This window comes from Anguilla rostrata, chromosome 1, assembly GCF_018555375.3.
Source record: "Anguilla rostrata isolate EN2019 chromosome 1, ASM1855537v3, whole genome shotgun sequence".
NCBI lineage: Eukaryota > Metazoa > Chordata > Actinopteri > Anguilliformes > Anguillidae > Anguilla > Anguilla rostrata.
In genome coordinates, this window is record NC_057933.1 from 12,162,208 (window position 1) to 12,187,083 (window position 24,876).

A 24,876-nucleotide genomic window follows, 5' to 3' on the forward strand; every position below is an offset into this window, starting at 1 on the left:
TAAGGTCCATAAATAAAACATGGCCAAGATTACAATGTCATGTTCCTGAGGACTCCAGACCCCAGGAACTGATCACAACAGAATGCACAAAAACATCCCTGAGCGCTGTAACGCAGGGGAAGAGAGCCTGTCTCTTTTTTTTTCTTCTTTTTTTTTTTGTTATCTGATGTCTGCTTGCAGGACCTGTCAGGCCTAAATGATCTAGCGCAGACTGATTATAAGTTTCAGAGATGTAAATAACCTTTTCAGTAGTTCAAGGTGGGATGTTGGCCACTGTCATTTGTTTATTTTATTACTGCCGACTGGAGGATCAGCGCGTTGCTCCGCAGCGTAGGGGAAAAGCAATAAATAACGACCTTTCTATTGGAATTATAATCACCAAAGTGTTGCTATGGCTGTGCTCAGTGGCTCCTGATCTCACCAGCAGGAGACAATCCAGGCATATGCCTGACATATGGATTCAGCTCTGGCCTAATATTGCATATGCCATGAAAAGAAAATTCACAGATACAGTACGGAAATATGCAGCGTGTGTAACAAATGCATTGTGATTGTTTACTGACTTTAAAGGTCATAACTTTTTTTTCTTTTTTTAAATTATGTATATTTCTGGACAGTGTTTAATAGAGAGGTTGCCTCCACGCCCTTGGACCTTAACTAGGTTAGCCCTGGGACAAACACAAAAGATCTTATCAATTCTGTAATAGACGTGTTTTTACACATTGTGTTCTGAGTCACAGCCAATGACAAATTAAAAAGATTTACACACCACTGAAGTATTCCTCATTTGATTTTTCTTAGAAAGCCCTGCCATACAAATGATCAAGGACTGGCTAAATAACCTAGCAAGGGAGAGAAATTTTACAAAAATGATATAAACTGGACAGCAGCACTTGAATTGAAATGTGTACTTAAATGCATAAATAGATAAAACTGTAAAAAAAAAATGATTTTTGAATTTCTTGATTTGGCTCTGTGCTGCACAATTTTAGATTTGTAATCAAAGGGCAGATTCTAAAAAAAAAAAAACCTGTCTGCACTTTAAAAGTAAGAGTTAACGGTATAGAGTCAGCTCATCTGCTTAACTGTAGTATTAAAACACAATAAGTAATTTCACTCATGTGCATTAAGTACAGAAAAAGTGGGTAATAATACTATGAAGTTTCTTAATGCCTTAACCTGCTTAGCAGAAACGTCCATTTCAGAATTGCCACGTCCTCTGTTTTTAATTGCCTTCAGTGGTCAGATTCCGATCCCATCTCTTGGCTTAATATAAACAGATTCACAATCATGTAGAATAAATCCAATCAGGGAGAGGAGGCGCAACAATCTAGGTCAGTTTTCAAAATGACTGCTACAGGCAACATGATTAAGGAGCCCAGCAATCCAGTAAAAATGCACCTCTAAATCAGCGATGAATGAAGCGCTTTCCTCTGCATTCTCTCCCGTACTGTAGCGCTAATGCTTATTTTTCTTGTTCATTTTTTTTTTACGACAGAGAACAGAAAAAGGGGGCATAATGTATCTTTGTATCAACAGTACAGTGGATGATTTAGAATAAAACTTTCTCCCAACCACCCCCCCCCTACTTTTCCCCATTTCTAAAGCTTAACTTCATTGTCTCAAACCTTTCTTTCATCTTAAGACAAAGATTTATGTAAATCTTTAGGCCGGGCGTTAATGCGAGGCGCAGTGTGAGAAATAGCATTCCTAAATCGTGGTATTGTTGTTGAAAATGACAAGGCAGCCTCTTAATCCCACAATGCGATCATCCAAATGTGTCATAATGCTCCGTGTAGGCAGGCGAATCTGAATATCAAAAAGACGGCACGCACCTCAGGATTGCTCTCGGTTCGCTTCTGAGTGCAGTTTTTTAAAGAACTCACCCCTTTGTCACTTAGCTGAGAAAAAAAAAATCACATAAATGTGATGTTTGAGCGACTGCTGCTGTTTGTAGCTTCGGAAATGCAGAAATGAAATAATTAAAGAGGCTTCGTTCTTTTTTACGTTTTTTAAAAATGTAATTTAGTTAAAAACAAAGCATGATATTAACTGGAGGAGCCAGGGAACTGTCTGGATGATAAACACAATATGATTACTTATCTTTGTTGGTGGGAGATGTCTTTGTTTCTAGCAAGAAAAAAGCATTGCAATAATAAATAATTCTATGATCATAATGGTAATGATGATGACAGTAATAAATTGAATGATTGCATTAAATTTGTAAAAAATAAATAAATGAATAAAAATTAGTCCCACCTCTCAAAATTAATGCAATTCATACTTTTAATTTTATTATTTACAAATCTGTATAAAGAGAAGCATTTCAGAGATTTATTTTTATTTGTTATTTATTTAATGTGTTTACTTGGAAGCAGATATTATTTAGGGAAAAGAGTTTTAGTTTGTAATGGACTTGTGAAAAATGACCTGTTGGGTGTGGTTATGTCTACTCATACTCCATATTTTAACATTGTGCAACATACTTTTTGTAATGTAAAAGGCTTTCATCATCAGAAAAGTCACCACAAACTTCAGCTGTGATCTCTTCAGTCAAGCACAAATATATATTTCTACGCACTTCACATTTTTGCGATGCAGTGAGTTTGTTCTTTTTTTGGAAGGATACAGTTTTCCTAATAAGACTTTAATTACTTTTGTCGACATTTGTCATGCTTTGAACATTGTTGGGAAAAAAATGTGTGAAAGGAGAGTGTGATACCACTGGCTGGAGATACGCATGAAACAGCCATACCAATCAATTGGATAAGGACAAGCCTGGTGAATAATAATGGTAATAATTACGACGGAAGTCTAGGGAATCCTGTGATTTGCCATGACACCCTCACTGAAAGATTCTCCATTGAGACTTTTGTTCTGTTACCATAATTAAGTGTAGCCCCTTCTTTTGAGTGTTCAGAAGGTAGGCAGGGAAAAAAAAAATCCCCCTTTCCACTCCCTGAATGCTGTCTGTTATTTACGCATTGCTCTCAGCCATAGGAAATCATGACCCTCTGCCAGTCCGATGGCAAATTCCTGAGCCATCATTTAAAGCCCTTTGGGGATTTTGTCAGGGAGAATAGCCATGTTGATCTTGAAGCCTTAAGACCTACTGTACCTGTCAACACCCTGGCTTTAAGATGAAGACCGTGGCTTTAGTCATTTGAAGTTGCCTTTAATGAGACTGGCCCTGCAAATTCTGACAGGCTGAGTTGAAATAATTCTGTACCTTTTGAATAACCCATGTGTGCCTTTTAATCCTGTGTGATTTATATATTGGCAAGAACCAGGTGCGGTTGTGTGAAAGGCTGTGCTTCGGTGCATTCATACTCATCCGCAAGCTACTTCAGAGTTTGTATTGATGTTTTGAAAATAGAAACCGCAGCCATTATGAAGATAGTAGCAGTGCTGCATTGTTCAATCCAGACAAACTCTTGAAGGTATTTGACTCAGAGACCAACTCCTCCGCTCCAGTTGTCAGGGTGTTTCTTAGATATGTAGGCCACGCTAATTGAAAAGCAGGACATGTTGGGGAACCTCCTTAGTGCTTTAGTTTTCTTTTATGGCATCAGATATCTTCTTAACTGGTGACTCCGCTGCTGGGCGTGATTGTTAGCTCTGCCTAAACAAACTGCGCTTGTATTTTTTTTTTAGGAGGGATTTTGGCACTCCTCCCCTTTCCCCGACACACCCCTCCCCCGCCCCAGTTCTTTTTCGCACGACTCCGTCTCAGACACTGACCTGCAGAAATTGGTCCATTCTTCTTCACGGCGCTGTCTGACTGTGCAATCTCGCGGTGTCAGCCGCGCTGCGCTGGATTTTATCCGTGCTGGCTTGGTGACAGACCGGGCGAGGCCGCGTCGGACGCGGAGCGCGGAGTCTCCGCGCGGTATCGGCCCTGCCAGGCTCGACCCTGTCGCTCATGTTAACACCGCGGACGTGCGCGCGTTCGTCCGCGCGCTGCTGTTTTTTTTTGTGTGTTCCCCGCGCTCTTTCCTTTCAGTGCCTGCTTCTTTCAGGGAATAGTGGGGAATAGTGTGGGAGTCGGGGGAGAGGAGGGGAGGGGAGTGGGGGTGGTCATAAAAAAACTAATTAATTGAATAATTTGAATTGAATTTTTGAACGTATGTTGGTTGGTAAAACTAAAAAAAAGAACACTGCAATGCAATAAAATTTTAACCTGCTATGTGTACCATAGGAATGCATAGCTTTTACTTTCTGCTGGTAACATGAATTGTGTCCTGATGTACAGTACAACACAAAGGTTTAAAATATAGACTATGAAGGGTGGGTGATTTTATGATTTTGCATGACTCGCTTACACGGTACTTGATTAGAGTTTTGAGCATTTCCTGTTTTGGACATCCTGTAGCCAGTCACACTGCAATGCTGAAATCCACTCCTGAATCCTGAATGGCCACTTTCTTCTAAGATATCCTGCCAGAATCCAGAGGCTGGTTCAGCACCTCACAACTTTGCACTTCGTGCTCTCTTGCTCTCTCTCTCCCTCTCTCTGTCTCTCTCACTCTCTCTCTCTCCCTCCCTCTTTCTCTTTCTTTCTCCCCCCTTCCTCACTAGGGATAATCCCCCCTACAGGGCACTTCAAAGAGCAGGCCAGTCAGGGATAGGCTTAATTACCCAATTGCCTTGAAACTGATGCCAAATCGAGACTCACCCGGGTCCGACTCAATTCTGTCTCGCCAGGGCTAATTGTGGGCCTGGGTTTTTCAGTATTAAAAAAGAGAATTAAATCAAAATGAGAAAAATGAGGAAAAATCCCACAGGCAAGGCAACCCACATAATGGCCCTGACTGTATTTACTACTTTGAATTTTAAGTTTAGAAAGCATGAAATGCGGCGAAATGTATACCACTCGATACCGGGATTTTTATCTCTGAAGCGATAACATCAGCTTTGGGATGGAATGTTATCTCCCTACAGCTAAAAATGTATTTGAAGAAACAGTTGACGTTTGTGATGTAAGCAGTTTGTTTAATTAGGAACACTTTAAATTCAAGTCCCGAGGAGGTGGGAGTATTGTCTGAACCACCTGCACTTTATGTAGCAGACATGCTGGCAAATGGCGGTCGTTAGGATTATGTTCATGTTAATTTACTTGCTTATTTCTTCTTTGCAGAGGTTATGCTTTGTTGATGTGGCACCTCAAATCTCAAAACTGCAATTTTAATGGCACGTGTATTTACAGTGGATGAGGCAATAATATTTGTATCCTTCAAAACTGTGTGCATTGTGTCAAGTGTTTGAAAGAAAAGCATTTTGCTCGTGATTGTAAGATTCATGTTATGTGCAAAGCAACCTGCTCTAAATTGGTTTTATGTATGAATCAAACTGACATTGCCATTTCTGGCCCAGTGATACTGCAGTAAATGAAACCGATCAAACTCAGTTCAGTTCATCTTGAAAAGTAATAAAATGTGCTACACGCATACTTTCATAAGAAGAGTGTCATCCTTATGCATGTATGTCCTGTTATCTCTCTGGTGATTAATGAGCCTACCCACATCATTGTTACACCTTGGGTTTTCATGATATCTATATATATATATATATATATATATATATAGTCATTGAATCAGCATTTAGACTTGTTTGTTTCCTCGTATCAAATTCTGTGTAGGCACGTTATGTGAAGTTAGAATGCCCTTAAATTCAGCTCAAGTAGCTCCTCGGGGCTTTCCGGCTAGTTTGCTCAGTAGTCTTGAGATGGCAGAGGTGTTTAATACCGCAGAAAGTACACTATCAGTGGGTCTTAATGATGGAAGTGTGCAGGGAGAGCGCTAATTCGCAGTCCAGCGGCAGCGCTGATCAGACACCTGCAGCTTCACCCGTCAGTCAGCTTAGCCAACCTCAACAGGCCCCTAGGAGGCCCGCACATCCCCCGAGCACAACGTGAATAGACACTGTCACATGGATCAGAATATCGTATTGCAAAATTGCCAGTGAAATTAGCCCCGCATGTAGAGAATTAATACCCAAGCATGGATGTTAAAATGAGTTTAAGTGTGCAATTATATATATATATATACATATATATATATATATATATTTCTCTCTCTCTCTCTCGCTCTCTTTGATTGCATGCATGGGGTTGGCCAAGCACCGAAATACACTATCTCGGTGAATTGAATGAAAGCTTTGTTGTGCAAGAGTTTTGTGTCATTATTTTTTGGCTATATTTGGCTAAACAGCCTTGTAGAAAAAATTCACGATTTATCAGGTCGAAAATGGAATGAATGTACAGTACATGTTTTGTGGCAGGCGAAGCAAGGCCCTGCGTGAATAAAGAAAATAGACACATCCGGTGAAGTCTGAATGCAATGTTTTACTATTGTGAATCAATGTTGGCGGAACGAGGCCTGAGGATGCTGACTGTCTGCAGCTTGGAATGACATCATAGACAACACACGCCGTATCAATTCATGTATTTAAATAAAGTGACATCACACACAGCATAACATCCCTACTGAAAGGCCCACCCCCCTCCCTGCCACCCCAGCCCCATTTTGCGAACATTAGGACATATCAAAAATTACAGATTTGTGTTCTCATCCCAACCCTGTATAAGTTTTAAATACAAACATTGTTTTTTTAAAAAAATCATAATTATGGACTGTCAACTGAAGGGTGAACAGCAGCAAAGCACGTTTCCTGTCATTCTGACAGAAGGGCAATAGCTCCTGAAGTTTGAACCTCCCCATGAAATATAAAACAAAATGCCAAATTAGTACAAAAAAAAAACAAAGGGTCATGTTGAATGAAGGCAGATTTACAGAGGAGAAAATCATCAGCAGTTCTGTTCTGCTTGATAGGGAACTGCAGTGCTCAAGGACGAACAAGCAGTGCAGTCAACATGACACATCTCTGCACTTCTCCAAGCACCACTTGTGAGCGACAAGTTTTATTTATGTATTTATTTATTTATTTATTTATTTATTTGTCTGTTTTAACACAGTTATGAGGGTCCCTCCTGGAAAAGAAATGGAGGCCAAGATGTCTGACTGAATGTACTGGAAATTACAGGGCAGTGTGTAGGACAGATTGATATGTATCCATATGAATGTGGTCAGTTTCGGCAGCAGTAAGCACCTCTAATTGTACCCTATGGTTAGTGGCTAACTGCACTTTGATCTGATCCAGCTTCTGTTGCGCTGTAATCAGAGCACACCGAGAAAAAAAAAAGAAAAAAAAGGCCAGAATTCCCAGACACATTCAACACTTCTACACTTCACCAAATTTCCCAGAGTCCTCACAATTTTCTGTGCTGATGCCACAACATGAACCCACCCCCTCCCCCCAAATAAACCCCCACTCACATTTACTTGCCTCTACCATTACTGATCCATGGCTGTGTCTTTTTGAATAGTGCATAGCGCATTCCAGCCAGCCGGGTTCTCCACTGACCGGGAACCCCGTTCACTCTGAAGGCCCCCCGGTTTTCGGACACTTGCATGTCACGACGGAACGAGACAGATTCACAGGCAAATGAGACAGCACAACGGAGTGAAAATGAGAGAGTTGGAACAGCTTGTATTTGTGCTCTACGCATTTCATGCTGAGAAAACTCAAGGGCAGGTGGCAGTAAAAAATGAGGCTTCACACTCTTTAAATGAAGAGAAAAGGTCAGAGGTGGCCCAGAAAGCAGAGAGCGCTGTCAGGGCCAACCAGAACACGTATAAACAAAAAAAAAAAAAGTAAACCAAAATAAGAACAGGGTCATCATAAAAAATATTTACAACCAATATAATAGTAAACAAAACATTTACCTTTGTATTTTTTGTAGATAAAAAGGCTGTCAGACAGCCTTTTAACCCCTTCTGTACAATATGACTCCTTTTAAGAATACAAATTCTTCAGAATTTTTTTTTTTTTTTTTGCACTATTTTATCCTGCCAAATTAAAAAAATATATTGTGGCAGCTTGTGTGTTGTATCTTGAATGTTTTTTTTCATTGATTTACCCTAACCCCACCCCACCCCTCCAAAAAGAAAATGACATGAGGTACCCACAGTACCTTTTCTCACAAAGGATGCGCATACAAGTTAAAAAATACAAGCTCCAGTAAAAAGACAGCAAGTGCCTACACAAGTATTTAAACCAGCCATTAAGAATATCCATTCCAGAAGAAGAAAAATAGGTACAGGTCAGGAATGTCAGTATCTTCCTGCAAAGCAATAACAATATGCAATATTTTCTACCAGGGATTTTCTCTACATGTAGCTGGCCCCATTGCCCCCCAAGATTTCTTTACAGTTCGGTTTTTTTTATTCATTTATTTTTATTTTTTACACCCAAGGCAGAATGAACGTTTTACTAAAACTCAAGACTTTTACAGTTACAGTGACAAAAACATTTTAATAGACCCACAATTCAAATTGAACTGCAAAATAAAAATTAAAAAAAAAACTTTTTTTTCTATTTTTGTAAAATGCCCAGGCATTCTCCAATATTACAAATACTGGTATACTTTTACAGTAAACAAGAAAAATGTAATATATATTTATATATATTTATATACTAAAACCCCGTCACCAAAAAACCAATATACACATAGCCACTATGGCATTCAGAGAAACTTTATAAGCAAATTTGGAAAAAAAAAAATACTTGTTTGTTTAAAACACACATACACACAAATATTATTTTACCCTTGTACTTGTTTCAATACTGTAAACGTATTTTTAAGACAGAGTGCACTAAATTCTTTTTTTTTTTAAGTTTCTGCTGTTCCTGATTTTTGTCCAGTCTCTTCCTTGACTATCTGTGGCATAACAATCCACTCCGGCGATTTTTCTATCGAGGGACGCAGTCTTGTCCTGAAGTGAAGAATTCAATATATATGTTTGTGCCTTTATATGTACATATGCATACATATATACACACACAGACACATAAATGTTGTGCTGGGTACTTTTTTAAAATCTAAATGCCTCGTTCATTTCCTTTTAGAAATTATTTCTGATATTCTAATGGAATCTTATACGCAAATTAGAACTATGTTGAGTAATTGTACCTTTCTTTTTTCACTCCATTTGCTTCACAAAAGAGTTTCATTTGTCTCAAGAGACAATAAATAGGAAGATCAGTATTCAAGGCACACTCATGTCAAATTGAATGGCAGTACAAAAACTGTCCCAATAAATTATTATTTTTTATAGTGCCAGCATTGTGAATGCCATGCCTAGCAACACTGGCACTTGAATCTCAGATGCTCCCTTGTACTATAACCCTTTTGCAAGGCCAGGTCAATCCATTAAATGTAATTTCTTGCTCAGAAGCCGTTTCTTCCCTATTTCTTTTTTTGTGTGTGTAAAAACAAATTATAAAGTGCGGGTCAGCTGAGTAGAACTATGTCATTTTTCAATTTTTTCATTAATATTTTCCCTCTATGCTACAGTTTGGGATACTTGAACTCAGGCGAATGCAATGCATTATTCAAAATAATGCAGAGTTGGGATTTAGGCATAGGTGGTGCTTGCTGAAGACCGAATAAAACAAAGAAACGAACAAACAAAAATGACCAAAAAATAAAAATAAAAAAATCAGCTGTGCATTCTTTATGTGACAAAGTTGCTACTTCTTAGACTGTTCAACTACACATCACAGGAAGTCCTAAATGAAAGAAAGAAAGAAAAATAGTCTTACTGTTTTAGTACATGCTCAACAGATTTCTACAGACACTGATACTGTGCATTTAACTGATCTGCATACAGTAATTGGCATTGCTTATGTTCAGATGGGAAGAAACCAGGTTAACCAGAAAATTGAATAGTATAAACATTTTTGACTATGGCACACTAATTAATCAGGTTTTACTGTACAATATAAATTCATTTTTAAATGATCTATAGACAAATCTAAAAAATGCATAGGGAAAGCTATATTCAAGTGATATTACAAACATGATATCTGAATGCAAAGAGTATCTTTCATTTGAGTTTAATCAAGTTTTTTTTTTATACCAATGTGTCTGGTTAGTGAGGTGACATCCACAATGGCTGAATTCACTATGGCTGTCTGAGAAAATGATCCATCCCCACCCAGAAATAATACAAGGTAATCCATGACATGAACAGATTACAAATGGTAATCGTAAATATCAGGATGCTGTCAAAAATAAAATAAATGAAGAAATACTGTACTGTCAGAATGTCCTGATTTGGATATTTTTCTTAAGTGACTAATAAGTGACTGGTTGATGCATTAATAGATATGCTTCCAGTCCTTTCACCTGGTTTTCTTGCTTCAAGATTGCCCACTTTTTAGAATTAACAGCAAGATTTTATCAATTTAGTGTATGCTCTTAAGTCACTCAATTAGAAGTTACATGTACCTGGCAGTGTACAGAAATAAAGAAATATGGGGGATTACTTCTTGGCATGATCAAACTTTGTTAAACTACTCTGCTGAAAGATACCAAAAGAATGAATCTCACTTAAATAAAATGGCAGGCCATTCATCTGATCCTGAGATGTTTAACGTTCCACACAGGTTATATGGCCAGTTTTATTTTTAGACTCAAACGGCATGATTCAACATAATTCAAAATGTCATAATGGAAATATTTGCATTGATTTAGCATGTACCTGTTAAATTAATTGAGAAGGAGTAGGGTTAGTTTGTCTCAGTGTAAACAGTTTGAACATACTCCAATTAGGGAACCAGTATGGCAATACACTAGTAAAGTTTATTGATAGCGTTGTCTGTTTTGGTACTTGGTACCTAGAAGCAGCTGCCTTTGTAATGATCTCTTTACAGTTGTATCTCCATAATTTATGTATTCTAGGGGATTTGAGAACCCTCAAATCACCTTTGCTTTTACTGTCACAAGTGACATTCAGTGCTACATACCCAATTAGATTGATACATTTAAAATCAGTACACGCTACAATGTTAAAGGATTGTTGTCCGCTCTTAGCCTATTACGTATAACAACCAAAAAATAGCTTTTTTTAGCTTCGCTTTTAAATTTGAAGATTAAATTCGGCTTCTCTTCAAGAAATTACACGAGTAGCTTAAATATACAATTGTCTAGAAGCAGCGGCCTAAAGATTATTTTATAACAATTGTATTGTTTCACTAAAAAAATCTCAGGATATCCTCTGGGTTTAAGAACTAAAATCCCAGCCATTAAAATTAAAAATAAAACAAAGAAAATGAAGAAATAAAAATGTACCTGCACATGCCAAAATATTACAAAAATCCAATAAATACAGAAATTATTGCACAGTTAAAAGGCTCCAAGTAAGTTACTGCTTAATTCATCCTCTGATAGATTGTTTAAAAATGCAATGCCAAATGAGGCAGTTTAGGCCGGCTTTAATTTTAATTTCCTGTTACTGTATTTTCTTTCTTTTTTGCTGTTTTTTTTTCTCAGGTGGCAGTTTCTTAGGCAAAACATAAAATTAACCCAAAATCAATATTTAGGAAAAAGAATATCCAGCTACCCACTTTATTCGAGAAGTGGCGAGGAGGATTAGGGAACTGGTTTAGCTTCTCTCTGCTTGTTCAATTTTTACCTCGTTCGTCATCAAATGTTCTCCATGCCACTTTTTCATGTGTTTCTCAAGGGTACTGTACACGCTGAAGGGCATTTGGCAAATGTCGCAGCGGTACACTTCCTTACCGAGCTGGCCGTGTGTCTTCATGTGGCGGGTGAGCTTGCTGCTCTGGGCGCAGGCGTAGTTGCACAGCTCGCACTTGTAGGGGCGCTCTCCCGTGTGGCTGCGCCGGTGGACCGTCAGGTTGCTGCAGTTCTTGAAGACCTTCCCGCAGAACTCACAGGTGTCGCTCCTCCGGCTGTCCTTGGAGCTGGGCCGGCCCGGCCCGGGACCACCTCCCAGGTGGGGGGTGCTGCCGCCGCTGGCCGTCCCGCTGCGGCCCGAGAGCCCCCCGTCCAGCATGTCCCCGGGCGGAGTGGAGAAGCGAAGGCTGCCGTTCTCCGAGGAGTGCTCAGAGGACGTGGCGAAGGGAGATTGTCTGGAATCGGTGAACCCCAGGAAGGGGTCTTTGATGAAGTGCCGTGACGCTGCATAGCCGACCAGCCACTGGGAATAAACGTTCTCAGACGGGATAAGGGGAGCAGGAGGCATCTCCAGGTCTTTCTCGATCTTGATCCTCTTAGCTGAGGAGTTGGACAAACTGGGGCTGGTGATGGGGGTGGGCTTTCGAGGGAACAGGCCTGAGAAAGAGTCACCTGAGCCACAATTCCTTCCGTTTACAGTCGCCTGCTGCACCGGCTCCATCTCTCCCACCACAGAGTCATCGTCCCCCGTGTCCCGCTGCCCGTCTGAGCTCCTCTTGGAGTAGGGGAGCCTTTTCCGATTGTCAACTATCAAGTTATTGTACTGCTGTATAGTGCTTAGACCTACATTTTCTACAATCTTGCCTAAGGAGAGTGACTTCTCGTCGGGTGGCGGTTTGGAGCCGTTCTCCCGATTGCGGCTGAACTCAGAGTCCATGCTGAAGTTTGACTCCGGCCTGCTCTCGTTCTCCAGTTCCTCTTCCTCCTCTTCCTCCTCCTCTTCCTCATTGTCTGGTCCCATGCCTTCGCCCCTGAAATCCCCGTCTCTGTTTTTCATTCCTTCCCCCATGATGTCGCTGGTCCCCGGCTCCGGAGAGCTGGTGGCAGACAGGCCGTCGTCGGACCGGCCAGTCATGGAGCCGGACTTGTGCATGTGCGTCTTCATGTGCCTCTTCAGCTTGCTGGCTTGGGAGCAGGCGTGGTCACACAGCTGGCATTTGTAGGGCTTCTCGCCCGTGTGGCTCCGCCGGTGCACCACCAAGTTGCTCTGAAACTTGAAGGTTTTCCCGCAGAATTCACAGGACTTGCTCTTGGCCTGGGGCTGGGGAGGGGTGGTGCTGTTGGGCGGCATGGGCGGCAGCGGAGGGGTGCTGAGAAAGGGAGACTTGGGGCTGGGCTGGAAGGGGTTGGGGTTGAGGAGACGGTGCATAGGGTTGGCGCGACTCGGAGACAGCGGGGGAGTGGAGTTGTTCCCGGCCAGCTCCCGGAGTCGGCGGGAAAAATCCATCGACTGGGACTCTATTGCCATGGGCGTCAGGCGCATCACTCTCTCGAAGGCACTGGGATGCTGGGAGATTAAACCCATTTCCTCGGCACTAAGGCGGTCCAGGCGGTGGGGGTCCAGGTGGTGGCGGGGTGGCGGGCTGACGAAGGGTGGGGTGCTGGGCAGCCGGTTCTCCACGAACCCCGGCGGCTCGCGGAGGAGGGGTCCAGTCATTCGAAGGAGATGGAAAGGGTTGGTGTCCCCCAGGAAGTTGGTGAGAGTGGACTGGGGTATGGACTCGGCTCCCATCGGGGGAGGGATGGTGATTCGGGGCGTCAGCGAGCTGCTGGAGGGGTTGGTCTCCAGGTAGATACGGATCCCATGTGTGTTTTGGGCATGCTGGAGGAGGAACCAGGCGCTGGTAAACGGCTGCTTGCAAGTTGTGCATATGTAACTAGAAGGTTCGTCTCTACCTGCAGAAAAACATAAGCACCACAATCTATTTAGCAACAGCAAGCACGAGTGTTTTAAAAAAAAAAATTTAATTAAATAATTTCATCGGCATATTTATTCGAAGAAACACACTTTTTTTAAAATTCCAAATTCACCTACAAAATGTGTCACCGCAAATAAAAGCCTATCATCTTCGGACTCAAAAACCATCGCACATCAGTACAAAGTGCAAAATTGTAAAGGGTGTGCAGAAAAAGCGGGGATGATTAAAGGGTAAAGCAGTGGGTTTATGCGCAGCGTGAATTAATGAGCCGTGCGTCAAAGTCTACTGTTCTTGCATTATGAGATACCAATATATTCAATACCATTAAATATGTTACCGTATTTCTTACAAGCTTTTATCACCGGGAACACCGCAGCCCTTTGTCCACCGCTCAGTCATTTACCGCAGCTCTGAATTTGCCTAATACTTTGGGCCCGGGCACTATTTTACTCACGGTGCTGTCACACGGATAGGACGTGCTTTACGTGTTCTCAGCACGCACATTTCGGCAGTCTGTAAGGGTGGGCTAACATCGCAGGGACACCGCATGCACGATTCAAGAACTTTTTAATCACCATCTTTACAGATCACTGAGTTATTTTACAAGCCAAACACCGGGCAAGTCCGCCTTCCCAGCTCTCCCAATGGAGTCAGCTTAATCCTGACCAAATCTGTGACGCCAAGCGCCGAGCTTGCATAAAGAAAATTCAGCCTAAACTGCGATTCAAGGCATTGCTATCAGGAGCGAGTAAAAGCTTCTCTTTTTTTCTCCCCCTCCAGGAAACAAATAAAAAAACAGATAGAAAATGGCGAGCATTAAGATAAATGGTTTCTAATAAAGAATGGAAAAAAAAAGAAATAAAAAATAAGGTGGAAAAGGCTGTGAGTAAATTATTGCTGGTCTAAGGTTGTTATTTAGTATTTAAGTCACTGGTATTTAAAACAGGGCCTGCAGGCATTCCGTGTCACTTCAGCCTCACAAAATTAATCAATTACTGCAGATGGCTATAGTGCACAGCTTTTTTTTCTTCCTTTGTGGATTATTCAGGGAGATTTTTTTTCCCCCTGCAAAGCTATTCCGCTCATTTTATTATTAGAATCCCAAGAGTAGCACAACCCCTTTACCCATCTCTTTCATTTAATTGTGTAAGGAGATAGCTGGTTGAAATAATTATATGGAGTACGGCGGGGGCTCAAATATTGACTGGGTACTCATTGGCTGAGAGGGATTTTAGAGAAGCAGTTCTGTTTTGGGATGGGGAAAATCAATTCTGAACAGAAATCAAGGTTTTGTGGAAAATATATTAAAGTTTTTGAGATTTTTTTTTAATTCATTTTACTTTTGCCAGGGAAAAAAGTAGACAGAATTTTTCTCTCTAGACAAGGCCAGTGTTTATCGAAATAGTAAGCACAACAAGAAAAACTGGGATTCTAACCATATGTTTGTCTTCATTTTCACTCTTGCGGAGATCTATGGGAGGTGCGAGGGTGTACACAAAATCTTATCTATGATCAAACCCCACCGCTTTCCAGTAAAAAGGCATGAATATATGCGCTTTACTTCTAAAGGTCTGTACCTTTAAGTATACATGACTAATTGATGATGCTGCTTCAATGTTACACAGGTTCTGCAATGCAAAGGGGACTCGTTACAGCTGTGGCACAAACAAGCAGCGATATACAGTGTATTCACTAGAAAAGGATGCTAAGCAGAGTCTACGATGTTCCTGGGGGATTGTTATTTTAAAAAATACACTGGAAATGGTAATTGTGCACTTGGAAAACGAGTTTCATTTATTTATTAAATGAAAGCTCGCTGTTCTGACCTAATGCGGCAATTTGGAAGACTAAGGAAAACATATGCTGTGGTAATTGTTTTGGTATTTGATTTGGTTAGGCATTTGCACGCGCCCCCTGAGCGACGTGACTACGGGCGTGCGTAAGGTACGCGGGAGCCTGGAACAGAGCGCTCTGACGGACAGCTGCTTTTCTTAACAGTGGCTATTGTCAGGAATCTGAGGCATGAACTGGATGACTTGAGTGGACTGGCTCAATCCTTTCCATGGACAGTCACCATGTACGTAAAGAAGGTTCCAGTATGGATGAAGGGGAGAATAGTTATACTATACATTATTTGATTAATACATTACGATACAACATAATGCTGATAGGCTAGTGCACAAAATGTTACACAACGCGTTGAATGTATTACAGTACTCACATATGCAAAATTGCAGTAGGCTGTTTTCTTTCAAACATGTGCTCTCTGTATATCAATTTGCGTGAGAAACACCGTCATCTTTAAGGCATGCATAATTGCATACCTGAATTACATGATACACGGGTCTTCCAACTAACTGTCTTCCAGTTGTAAATGTTACACAACAACACACGTACAGCAGAATTTTGTGAAGCTCCAATGTATTCTAATATTGAAGAAATAGTGATTCTAATATTACATCACACATTTACCAAAGAAAAAGTTGGTCAAACTGCAGGGTGGTGCTTTAGCATACATAATCTGCAGCCACATTCAAGCGCTACAGTGAAATGAAGGTTGTTAGAGCCAACATGTCTAGCACAGTCTTTAATATTTCAGTCACACAAACCTCTATCTGGGTGTCCATGCAGAGAGAGGTTTAATCTATTACATTATGCAGACAACTTACAAAATCAAGACTGTCAACACTGAGCTACTTAACAAATGCATGTAAGAAGTCTCTTGGTAAGTGCATTCACTGCTAAATGATCATTTTGTGCGGATGTCTATAAAAGAGAAGGGGTGAAACAGCTGTTCACATCTGCAGTGAGACTTTGTCCTGGAAACCCTTTGGCTTAATTACAGTGGACAGAGCATACGCTCTTAGACAATGCCTGCCCTTTGTGTGTACCAGGCCTTCAGAGGGCTATAGTCGGCTGGCCCCCTCCCCCTTTTTGTTTTATGGCCAAGGCTTTCAAAGGACTAATGCCCCATGAAAAAAAAACACACACACACAGGGCCCAAGAAAATAACAACAGCACATTTACTAGGCTGATTCTACTCGTCTCTCTCCCCCCCCCCCACCCCTTTTCTCGCTCTCTGTCTCCTGCTCTTGTTTCTGGTTTAACTGCCGGGGCGTGAAAACGTACTGTACTAGCTGAACTTCTCACAGACCAACAAAAGTCATCGGGGGGCCGAATGTTCATTTTTGCCCCACAATTAAGACGAATCAATGCTCGCTGCCTGAAATGGTATTTCTCCTCACGATAAAGGGACTCAGGCGTGAGTTTATTGAGAACTGTTCAGCGTCTGCCCTCCCGGGGGGATTGGAGTCCGACGCAGATGGCAAATAAAGTATGCAGCCCGAGGCGAGAGCACATTATGCTAATTCTAATGTCAGCTGTACTTTAATATACAGCTCTATTTAATCACCCCATTATTTCACATTTCCATATGAAAAAAGGGAGAGAGAGAGAGAGAGAGAGAGAGAAAGAAATGGAGAGAGAAAAAGAGAAAGAGTGAGGGAGAAAAACCTGCGGCACTTCTTCCAGTGTAGCTACTGCTGTGGTGGATGGCTCCCTGCACAGCAGTGTGGCAGCGAGGAGCTCTGTGGTTTTGCACCATGTACACACACACACACACACACACACACATGCACGGACACACACACGCACAGGGAAACAAATACACACACACCCACACACACACATATGCATACACATAGAAACACATACACACACACACACACACACACACACACGCACACACATACACACACACGCACACACACACATTCGCACCACACACACACACACACGCATGGACACACACACGCAAATACACACACAAACCCACACAAACACACACACCCATGCACACTCACACGCACACGCTCACATGCATGCACACAAATAGGTAAACATCCACTGTTGACACACCAACACAAAGTCTATAGTTTTTACTTTGCTCACTTTATGAATATCAATTTTCATGCATTTTGATGAAGCTATTCTGTGCTAAAAGTGAGATTTTTTATCTGAAAATATTAACGGATTACAATCAACTTTTAAGTCATTGAATTAGTATCAGATGTCAGTAAGCATTTTGAAAAAGAAAGAAGAATCATGATTGTGTTTTCCTAGACAAAATATTCACAGTGTGAACCAGCTGTTTGGATGAGGAAAATTGAAAATGCCACTGTGCCTGTGTCATCTATGGCACGACTGCACGCCATGAAGGACTTGATTCAATTAAGCAGAAATTATTGCTAATAATGATCTTAGGTTTCAAAACAGGCGATGTCAAACACCGTGCATACGATTCCAGGCTACAACGGCACATTAGACGAGACAGCACAAAAGTCTTTAAATGTGTCTTCATGCTAATCACTTAGCAAAGAGATTGGACTCTTTCAACAGGAATAACCAATCCGCCATCACTTTGGCAAACTACAATGGCGCACTGTGCACTGAGGTAAATCATTCATGCCATGATTTGTCTGCCTGTTTTATTTGCGCACATGGCTCAAACAAACAAAGCAAGTCTTTTCTCTTTTTTTTCAAAAATTTAAATAGGTATTTTGACAGATTTCACCAATAATCATGTTTTTATCTTTGTCTGTCAGTAAAAAGCAATGCAGAAGAAAAAATATGAATAGTGCGTTTGTTCTCAAATCATCTTCCAAAATAACTAGTCATATTTGTGCCACTGTTGGGACTCGATTGTTATTTGTTCATTCATAAGATTAAAATAACACCCCAGAATCATTACTCCGTATCATTTTGGTTGTTGGTGTGCGCAAGAAAGGCATTTTCTTATTTTTATTTATTTGGCAGATTGACAGTTATTGTCATTATAAGCCACAGTTTCTTTTGTTTTTTTGTTGTCTTAAAAGCAAAAGATGCGCAGAGAAAGCAGCTGAACTGAATTGTAATCATGGGGACAAAAGGGGCCAAAAATCTCTTGGAATTCTGATTTCCACACAATAAAGCCTGGTTCTAAATCGAAGGGAAAAAAGGATATTGCATCCCTTAATGAGGTGCTCATTTGCTGACATTGGTTTTTACTATGGGGACTTCATTTAGGCTGTCATTAAGCTATTATCTAGCGTAAAGAATTCTGCCGTCCTGTAAGTAGCGTGTTAGGTCTGGAAGCCTTTCTCTCTCTATTAGTGGAAGCGTGCCGCTTTGGGCTGGAAGACTGCCTGTGTTTTGTTTGGCTGTGGTTCACACAGAGCCTTGGCAGGAGAGCTCTTGGATGGCTTACAGAGAGAAGGGGGGAAAAAGAGAGGGAGAAAAAAAAATCACTAGTGTACGGTAGCACACTCGATCTAATGGGAGTCCATCTCTGGCTCTTTGTAATGTACAGTATGGGAGTCCATGTTTTCCTCCAAGCAGAAAATACTGTCTTCCTACTGTAAAAACAGCTTCTTGCACAAAAGTGTTTTGGATTGAAAAGATTTCCAAATTTATTCTGTCATTTTCACTGTTAGAAACTTTTTGGAAATTCCTTTTTTTTTTGGAGAAGAAGATAAAGAAATTAAATAGTAATGATTTCTAACAGAATATATTTTGTCATTTTAAACAATGATAAAATATAAAAATGCATAATGAAAATGTTGACGTACATGACATGCACAATGCATGTTTGACAATGCTGTGTAATTGCTGATTAACTGAAGTAGTTCTGCTAGCTATTGGGACTAAATAAGCCTGCTTCTTTTCTGTTTCTTTTATGGAATACCATTTAATTATGTACAAAAGCAAAATGTTTTCCAAGGTTCAGATATACATGTTTGAGATGTATTTAGTATTATGTATTATATTTTCAATACATCCTACATAACTTGAATATTAAACTGTACATAAATACTCATTCTTAATTTAGTAAAATAGTAATTTACTGTAATTTACACATAGGGTCTTTATCAAACACAATCAGGAGGACATTCCACCAGTGATGAGAGACTGATGAGAAAATATCTCAAGGGAAGGTTATTTCCACTTGAACTCTTTTTCTTGAACTCTGTTTATCAACAGTACAATATCTCAGTAACTATCATATTATGCTACATAACGCTATCATATATTAAACAAAGGTCCAAATGGAATGTTAATTTCACAAGATGAGAAGACTATAATTGTCATGCTGACATATTTTATTCAGCAATTCTTGTGAACCAAACTTATAATAAAAATATATACAAATAAATAAATAATTACATGTAAAAATTATAATAATGAAACACATATATTTATGCATCTGAGTGTGCTACATATGTACATAAAGAACATATATTGCAACGGATAAATCACATAAAGTATAGCAATTTATTTATGCATAGTCGAACTAGTTCCAGTTCAATGAGACAAAAAAGATTTGTTGCACTCTTCAAACGAAATCCATTTAAAGGTTGCAGCTTACATTAAAAGAAATATTATTGAATTTTTCACAGATAATCCTGAACCATTAAAAAAAACGAATGCAGATCCATTTCTTCTTGACAAAGGCGTAAAAGTAAGCCAATGCATCATTGGCCCCTTCATCGAGCAATAGCTTCATATTATTACTGTATATTCAGCTAAGCCTCGCCTGATGCATTCTTGGGCATTTAATGTTGATTAAGTACACTCTGCCCTTGATGATAATTTAGAGGGACTACACACTACGATTTTGAGATGGCTGCTCTGTTGAATGATTATTCATGTGGACGCACCGTTTCAGAATTAAGTTAGATCTTCTCCAGTAAGATATACAGAAAGACGTATGTCCTATTAATTACAACTCAAGCTGCTGTTTGCTATGAGGGGGCCCCGTGTGAGGTGCGTTGGCTGCAGCCTCAATCGCAATTCATATCTTACCGCGAGAACCGCGCAGTTGACCGTGAACAATCGCTCCCGCTCTATTCAAGCAGATGAGCGCGTCAAACGCATCTGTAATTGTCAGGCAAATACTTGTCTATCTGAATCTGGTGGATTAATAAAGATTATTACGCGCCTCGCCGTGAGGCGAGCACAGGCGGGGGATGCCCACGCACACACCGAACCCCGTCCGCACGCTCATCCGCGACGGCTACGCGCACGTCTGCGCACGTGCGCGCCACTGTCTGCGCAAGGATACCGTGTGCGCTTTGTCCACCAATAGCAAATGTACACACGACCATGTTTTTGTGCTATAAGGGGGGGGGGGGGGGGGTAACACAAATGCAGGAGTCATTTGTTTTTATTATTCGAGGATTTTCAGACGGTCCCTAATTTACCTATATTTCTTTTTGAGGAGCATGGGCAGTGAGATGAAAATGTAATTGAGCGCCGTGTGCATACAGTAGGCCCGAGACCAGGATGATGAATGCTATTGTACTGTAAGGAATAGGTGGGTGGTGAAAAGCGCTCGGCATTGTGGGGCTCCCCGCTGTTTCTCCCCGGAATACTGTGATGTACGCTCTTCAAAAGGCTCATGTCACTGTCGCTGCCTAATTTAAAGTCAGACTCCCCCGAATTTGCATCTCGCCACGTCTTACAGGATGTGCCATATGTCGTTAAAAGACAATGGCTGCAAATAAATTGGCACCCCTAAAAAAAAAAAAAAAAAGAAGCCATCTGAGAAAGGAATGGTGGCTGTTTAAGGATAGCCAGGAATGCATTCCATCTACATCCCAAACAGACAAAAAAAATAAACAAATAATAATAATAATAATAATGATAATCATGTCGGTCTAAAAAAAAAATGCGCAAGCGATAATGGAGAAGGAGACGCGTTTTATAATGATGGCCTCTGTATGACGTGGCGGAGCGGGGAGGCGGTTTTGACACCATTCACCAAATGCATCAAAATAAATAGCCGCGGCTGTTAATTTAGCATGGAGCCCAGCCGCAGACAGCAACCAGGAGCCTATTGAGCCGAGCGGTGAGACGTCATACTTCAGAGCATAGCTGGAAAGTGCAATAACGAATAAAAATGCTCATTATGGAATGATTTCAGTTTTCACTATGATTCAATTTGCAGTAATTACTGTGGCCTGCGCTAATAAAAACTGCTACAAAATGCGAAGGTCAACTACCAGTTAGGAGTGTTCATTTTCATCTCAATGTATTCATCCTCCGCGCCTAATGGCCCAATTTTCTCCCCTCGCTCTTCAATAAATATTGCTGGAATTACAGGTTAAATAGCTAAATTAAATCATGGCTATTATGGTAGGCTGCACTGCTCTGTGAGGGAAGCAGGTTTACCTCTGCTTGTTCAATTACAGGGGAAGTGCCAATAGCCAGACGGTTTACGATTAATGTCACAAGTGTTGAGGCGATCAAATTATAACATTCCTTTCCCCCCTCCGCGCTTCTCCAAATAAGACAAATGTACGCCAGGGTTGCGTTATTGCAAAGTCACCAGGCCCTATTTGTTATGCTTAGGAGGAAGTTTGAAAAAAAAAAACTGCAGCACTAATTGTTTAAAAAAACAGATCTTTGCATATTGCAAAGTGGTTCCGAATCATCTATCTTGCTACACTCAACTATGGCTACTCAGAGCAGGATTTGTGAAGTCATATCAGAACCTAAAGCATTTCATTTCACTTCTGGTCATCCAAAGAACATTTCCCCCATATATTTCAGTGTACAATATTTTAATGGTCAGAAAATAATTCACCAGGTTATGAAATTCACTTCAGAGTGCATTATGGGTAACATTTGATTCTGAAATTACATTTGGTTTTGTTCCAAACCTCACCAACTAAGCATCCTATAAATTTACTGGTGGACCACCTTCCACAGCATAGTTTTCCTGTCCACTACATATGGATATTTGTTACATCTGATTCGAAGGTTCGTTGAATAATAACCTAATAAAGGTCACCTAATAAAGATTGTTCATTCAAAGAGGAACAGATTTTATTACAGTCATTTATTCTTGCTCAATTAAAATTAATCTGATATTCTGATCGGTTGCCATGATCAGTATTTGTTTTGCAGACCCTTAGTAAAACCTTGTTTTATGGGAGCTTACCAGATCATGCATGTGGCCTATTCTGTTTGTCCATTCAAGGGGTCTCAGGACTGAGACAGATCCAGTCTATTTGTGCAATTTCCATCCACTCCTTCAGTCTGATATACTCAATTAATATAATAACCTTTAAAGCTATTTCTGGTGGCTTCAGCTTTTCACTCTGATGATCAGTGAAATAGGGAGGGGGGAAGTGATGGCAAGGGACTGCAAATCCCACTTCAAAACTGGACATCCTGTTAACCAGAGCTTACTCAGATAACCTTGGAATTTCCAGAGTGTTAGAACCTTGCTTCCTTAAGCCAGAACCACCTCCTTTGAACTACCGGAATTTCTCACACTAAGGTGCTTAAATTATTAAGAGCAAGCTTAAATTTCCTTTACCTTCAAACCAAAATCCATACTGATTTCTACATCCTATTTTTCTCCCTCTTTCTCCGCTGGTTTGCTGTCCGGTGATGAGATTTATCTTGCGGCTAAAGCTTAAAAAACGCCCGATGAAAATGAAGGAGCGAATCGATACCAGGGTCATATTATTTACAAGGCCCCATAGGGAAGAGCAGGCCTTTGCATGCGCGCAGCAGGCCCCAGAACACCGGCCACCCCGAAGATTGACGGCCCGCTCCCAAGGTTCAAGTTTAGAATGCTGTACATACTACGGAGTCAATGTCACGACAAGCCATTTGCATTTAGAACAAAGATGACACGGGCTGGAGCCACAAGGAGCCTCTCTCCCGTTCGCTGCACTTGTCGAAAGTTTCCTGACATTTCTTGCATTATTAAGCCGGGCCTTCATTACCATGTGTGTGATGTGCAGGTCCCAGAAGCTTCTAATTCCTCACCTTGAATTGCTAATGTCTTGTTTATGACTATAATAGCAAATCGGAGGCAACAATTACATGCAAATCAGGTATCGAGCTACTGTGAGAAAAGCCGAAAGAAGAACCCTGTGCCTGTTTGAATCTGACTTTCGTTTAGCACGTATGTATATGTCTCAGTTTATTTATGTATATATTTATAAACTTGTTTTATTAGTGGCATATGTACCACTGAATTAAATGACCCATTACAGTACAAGTCAACATTAATTTGCAAACACACAATAGATATGCACTGATACCCACACACACACACACACACACACACAAACACGCACATACCTAAATGCATTAATTATGTCACAGTTGTACGCACCATGTGTGTCCTTTGTCTATAAAGTGTAGCCACTGGGAGTAACATGTGAAAGACATGCCATCGCATGGTTAATATTCCGAATGCATGAAGCAGTCTTAACGGCGCAGTGCATTCTGGGCATGCGTAGAGGCATCCTCAGCACCGCAGACAGTGACTGCGGAGAGACTGCGAGCCGTGCAGGGGATCCTGGGTGATTTACTAAGTGTAAATGAGGCGAAGGAATCTGGAAGCAGCTGTTTTTTACAGCCTGTTTGACATACTAGTTGAGACCTGGAATGGACAGCGTGCACAGTTTCCCATTGCCAGCATCTGCTTTGCATTCTCCTACTCAGACAGTCCAAATCCTTCACCGGACAGCTCCGGCACTGAGGAACAGAACGCATTTTCTCCTGTTTTCTTCCTTCTAGTCTTTATTATCGAAGCAAATTTATAACAGGCACAGTCGTCACTATCAAGCAGAAAAAAAAGCTGTTTATTCCTGACTGTTTTTACATAGCCGTTTTAATTCTGTAAATTTTTTATGGCCTTCTGAATGTGTGTGATGCTACTGTAAAATAAGCCCACACGCAAGCACGCTTAATTAAAAATAGACAATTAAATAAGAAAATAATGTGCATGTCTACAGAAAATCTATGGACCATGCAAAATGTATAGGCCACTTCTGGCTACTTCCAGACCATAGCCATCCACATGCTTTCTGTTTTCTTCACTGTGGTCCAACCGTAATGGATGACACTGACAAATGTGAGAGGTTTAAAATATATTCATTTTGGGGACAAAATAGACAGGCGTCTGAAGTCAACGGCACCAAACTGGCTGGCGGTTTTTACAAAAATATGTCCACGGACCAAGCAACAAAAAACTGAATTCATATGACATTATCGCGCAGGTTCTATCCGGTGTCATAATTTTGGGGGTATTATTTATTTTCGTTTCTGAGTGTAAGAATGCAAGAGTGTGAGGACTGACATTTGTATTCTAATCTGTGTAAAGGCTTGGCTTTTTTTCGCGAAGGCACTCATCCCATTTGGACACATGACAAGCAATCTCGGTACACATGGCGCCGTTTGCGCCCGTCTTCTCACGTGTGATTAAGAGAATAGAGGATTAGCAGGGTGGGGGAGGGGATCCTGCATTTTTTTTTCCCTTTCTGAATTTAAACTAAAATTGAACAGCTTAGTGAA

General features: G+C 40.8%; 1 protein-coding gene across 3 annotated transcripts in view; it reads right to left on the minus strand.

Annotated features, from left to right (window-relative positions):
* Window positions 1-6,323: 6,323 nt before the first annotated feature.
* Window positions 6,324-24,876, minus strand: part of bcl11ba (BCL11 transcription factor B a) — a 52,634-nt gene continuing 34,081 nt past the window's right edge. The window contains exons 3-4 of one of the 3 annotated variants that reach the window (XM_064322247.1): window positions 11,645-13,494; window positions 6,324-8,834 (exon numbers count right to left, since the gene is read on the minus strand). In XM_064322247.1, coding sequence (XP_064178317.1) covers window positions 8,812-8,834; window positions 11,645-13,494 — 1,873 coding nt within the window. In that variant the 3' untranslated portion in view covers window positions 6,324-8,811. Of the gene's footprint in view, window positions 13,495-24,876 lie in introns of all 3 variants that reach the window. The other 2 variants (XM_064322238.1, XM_064322229.1) reach the window with 2 other exon arrangements.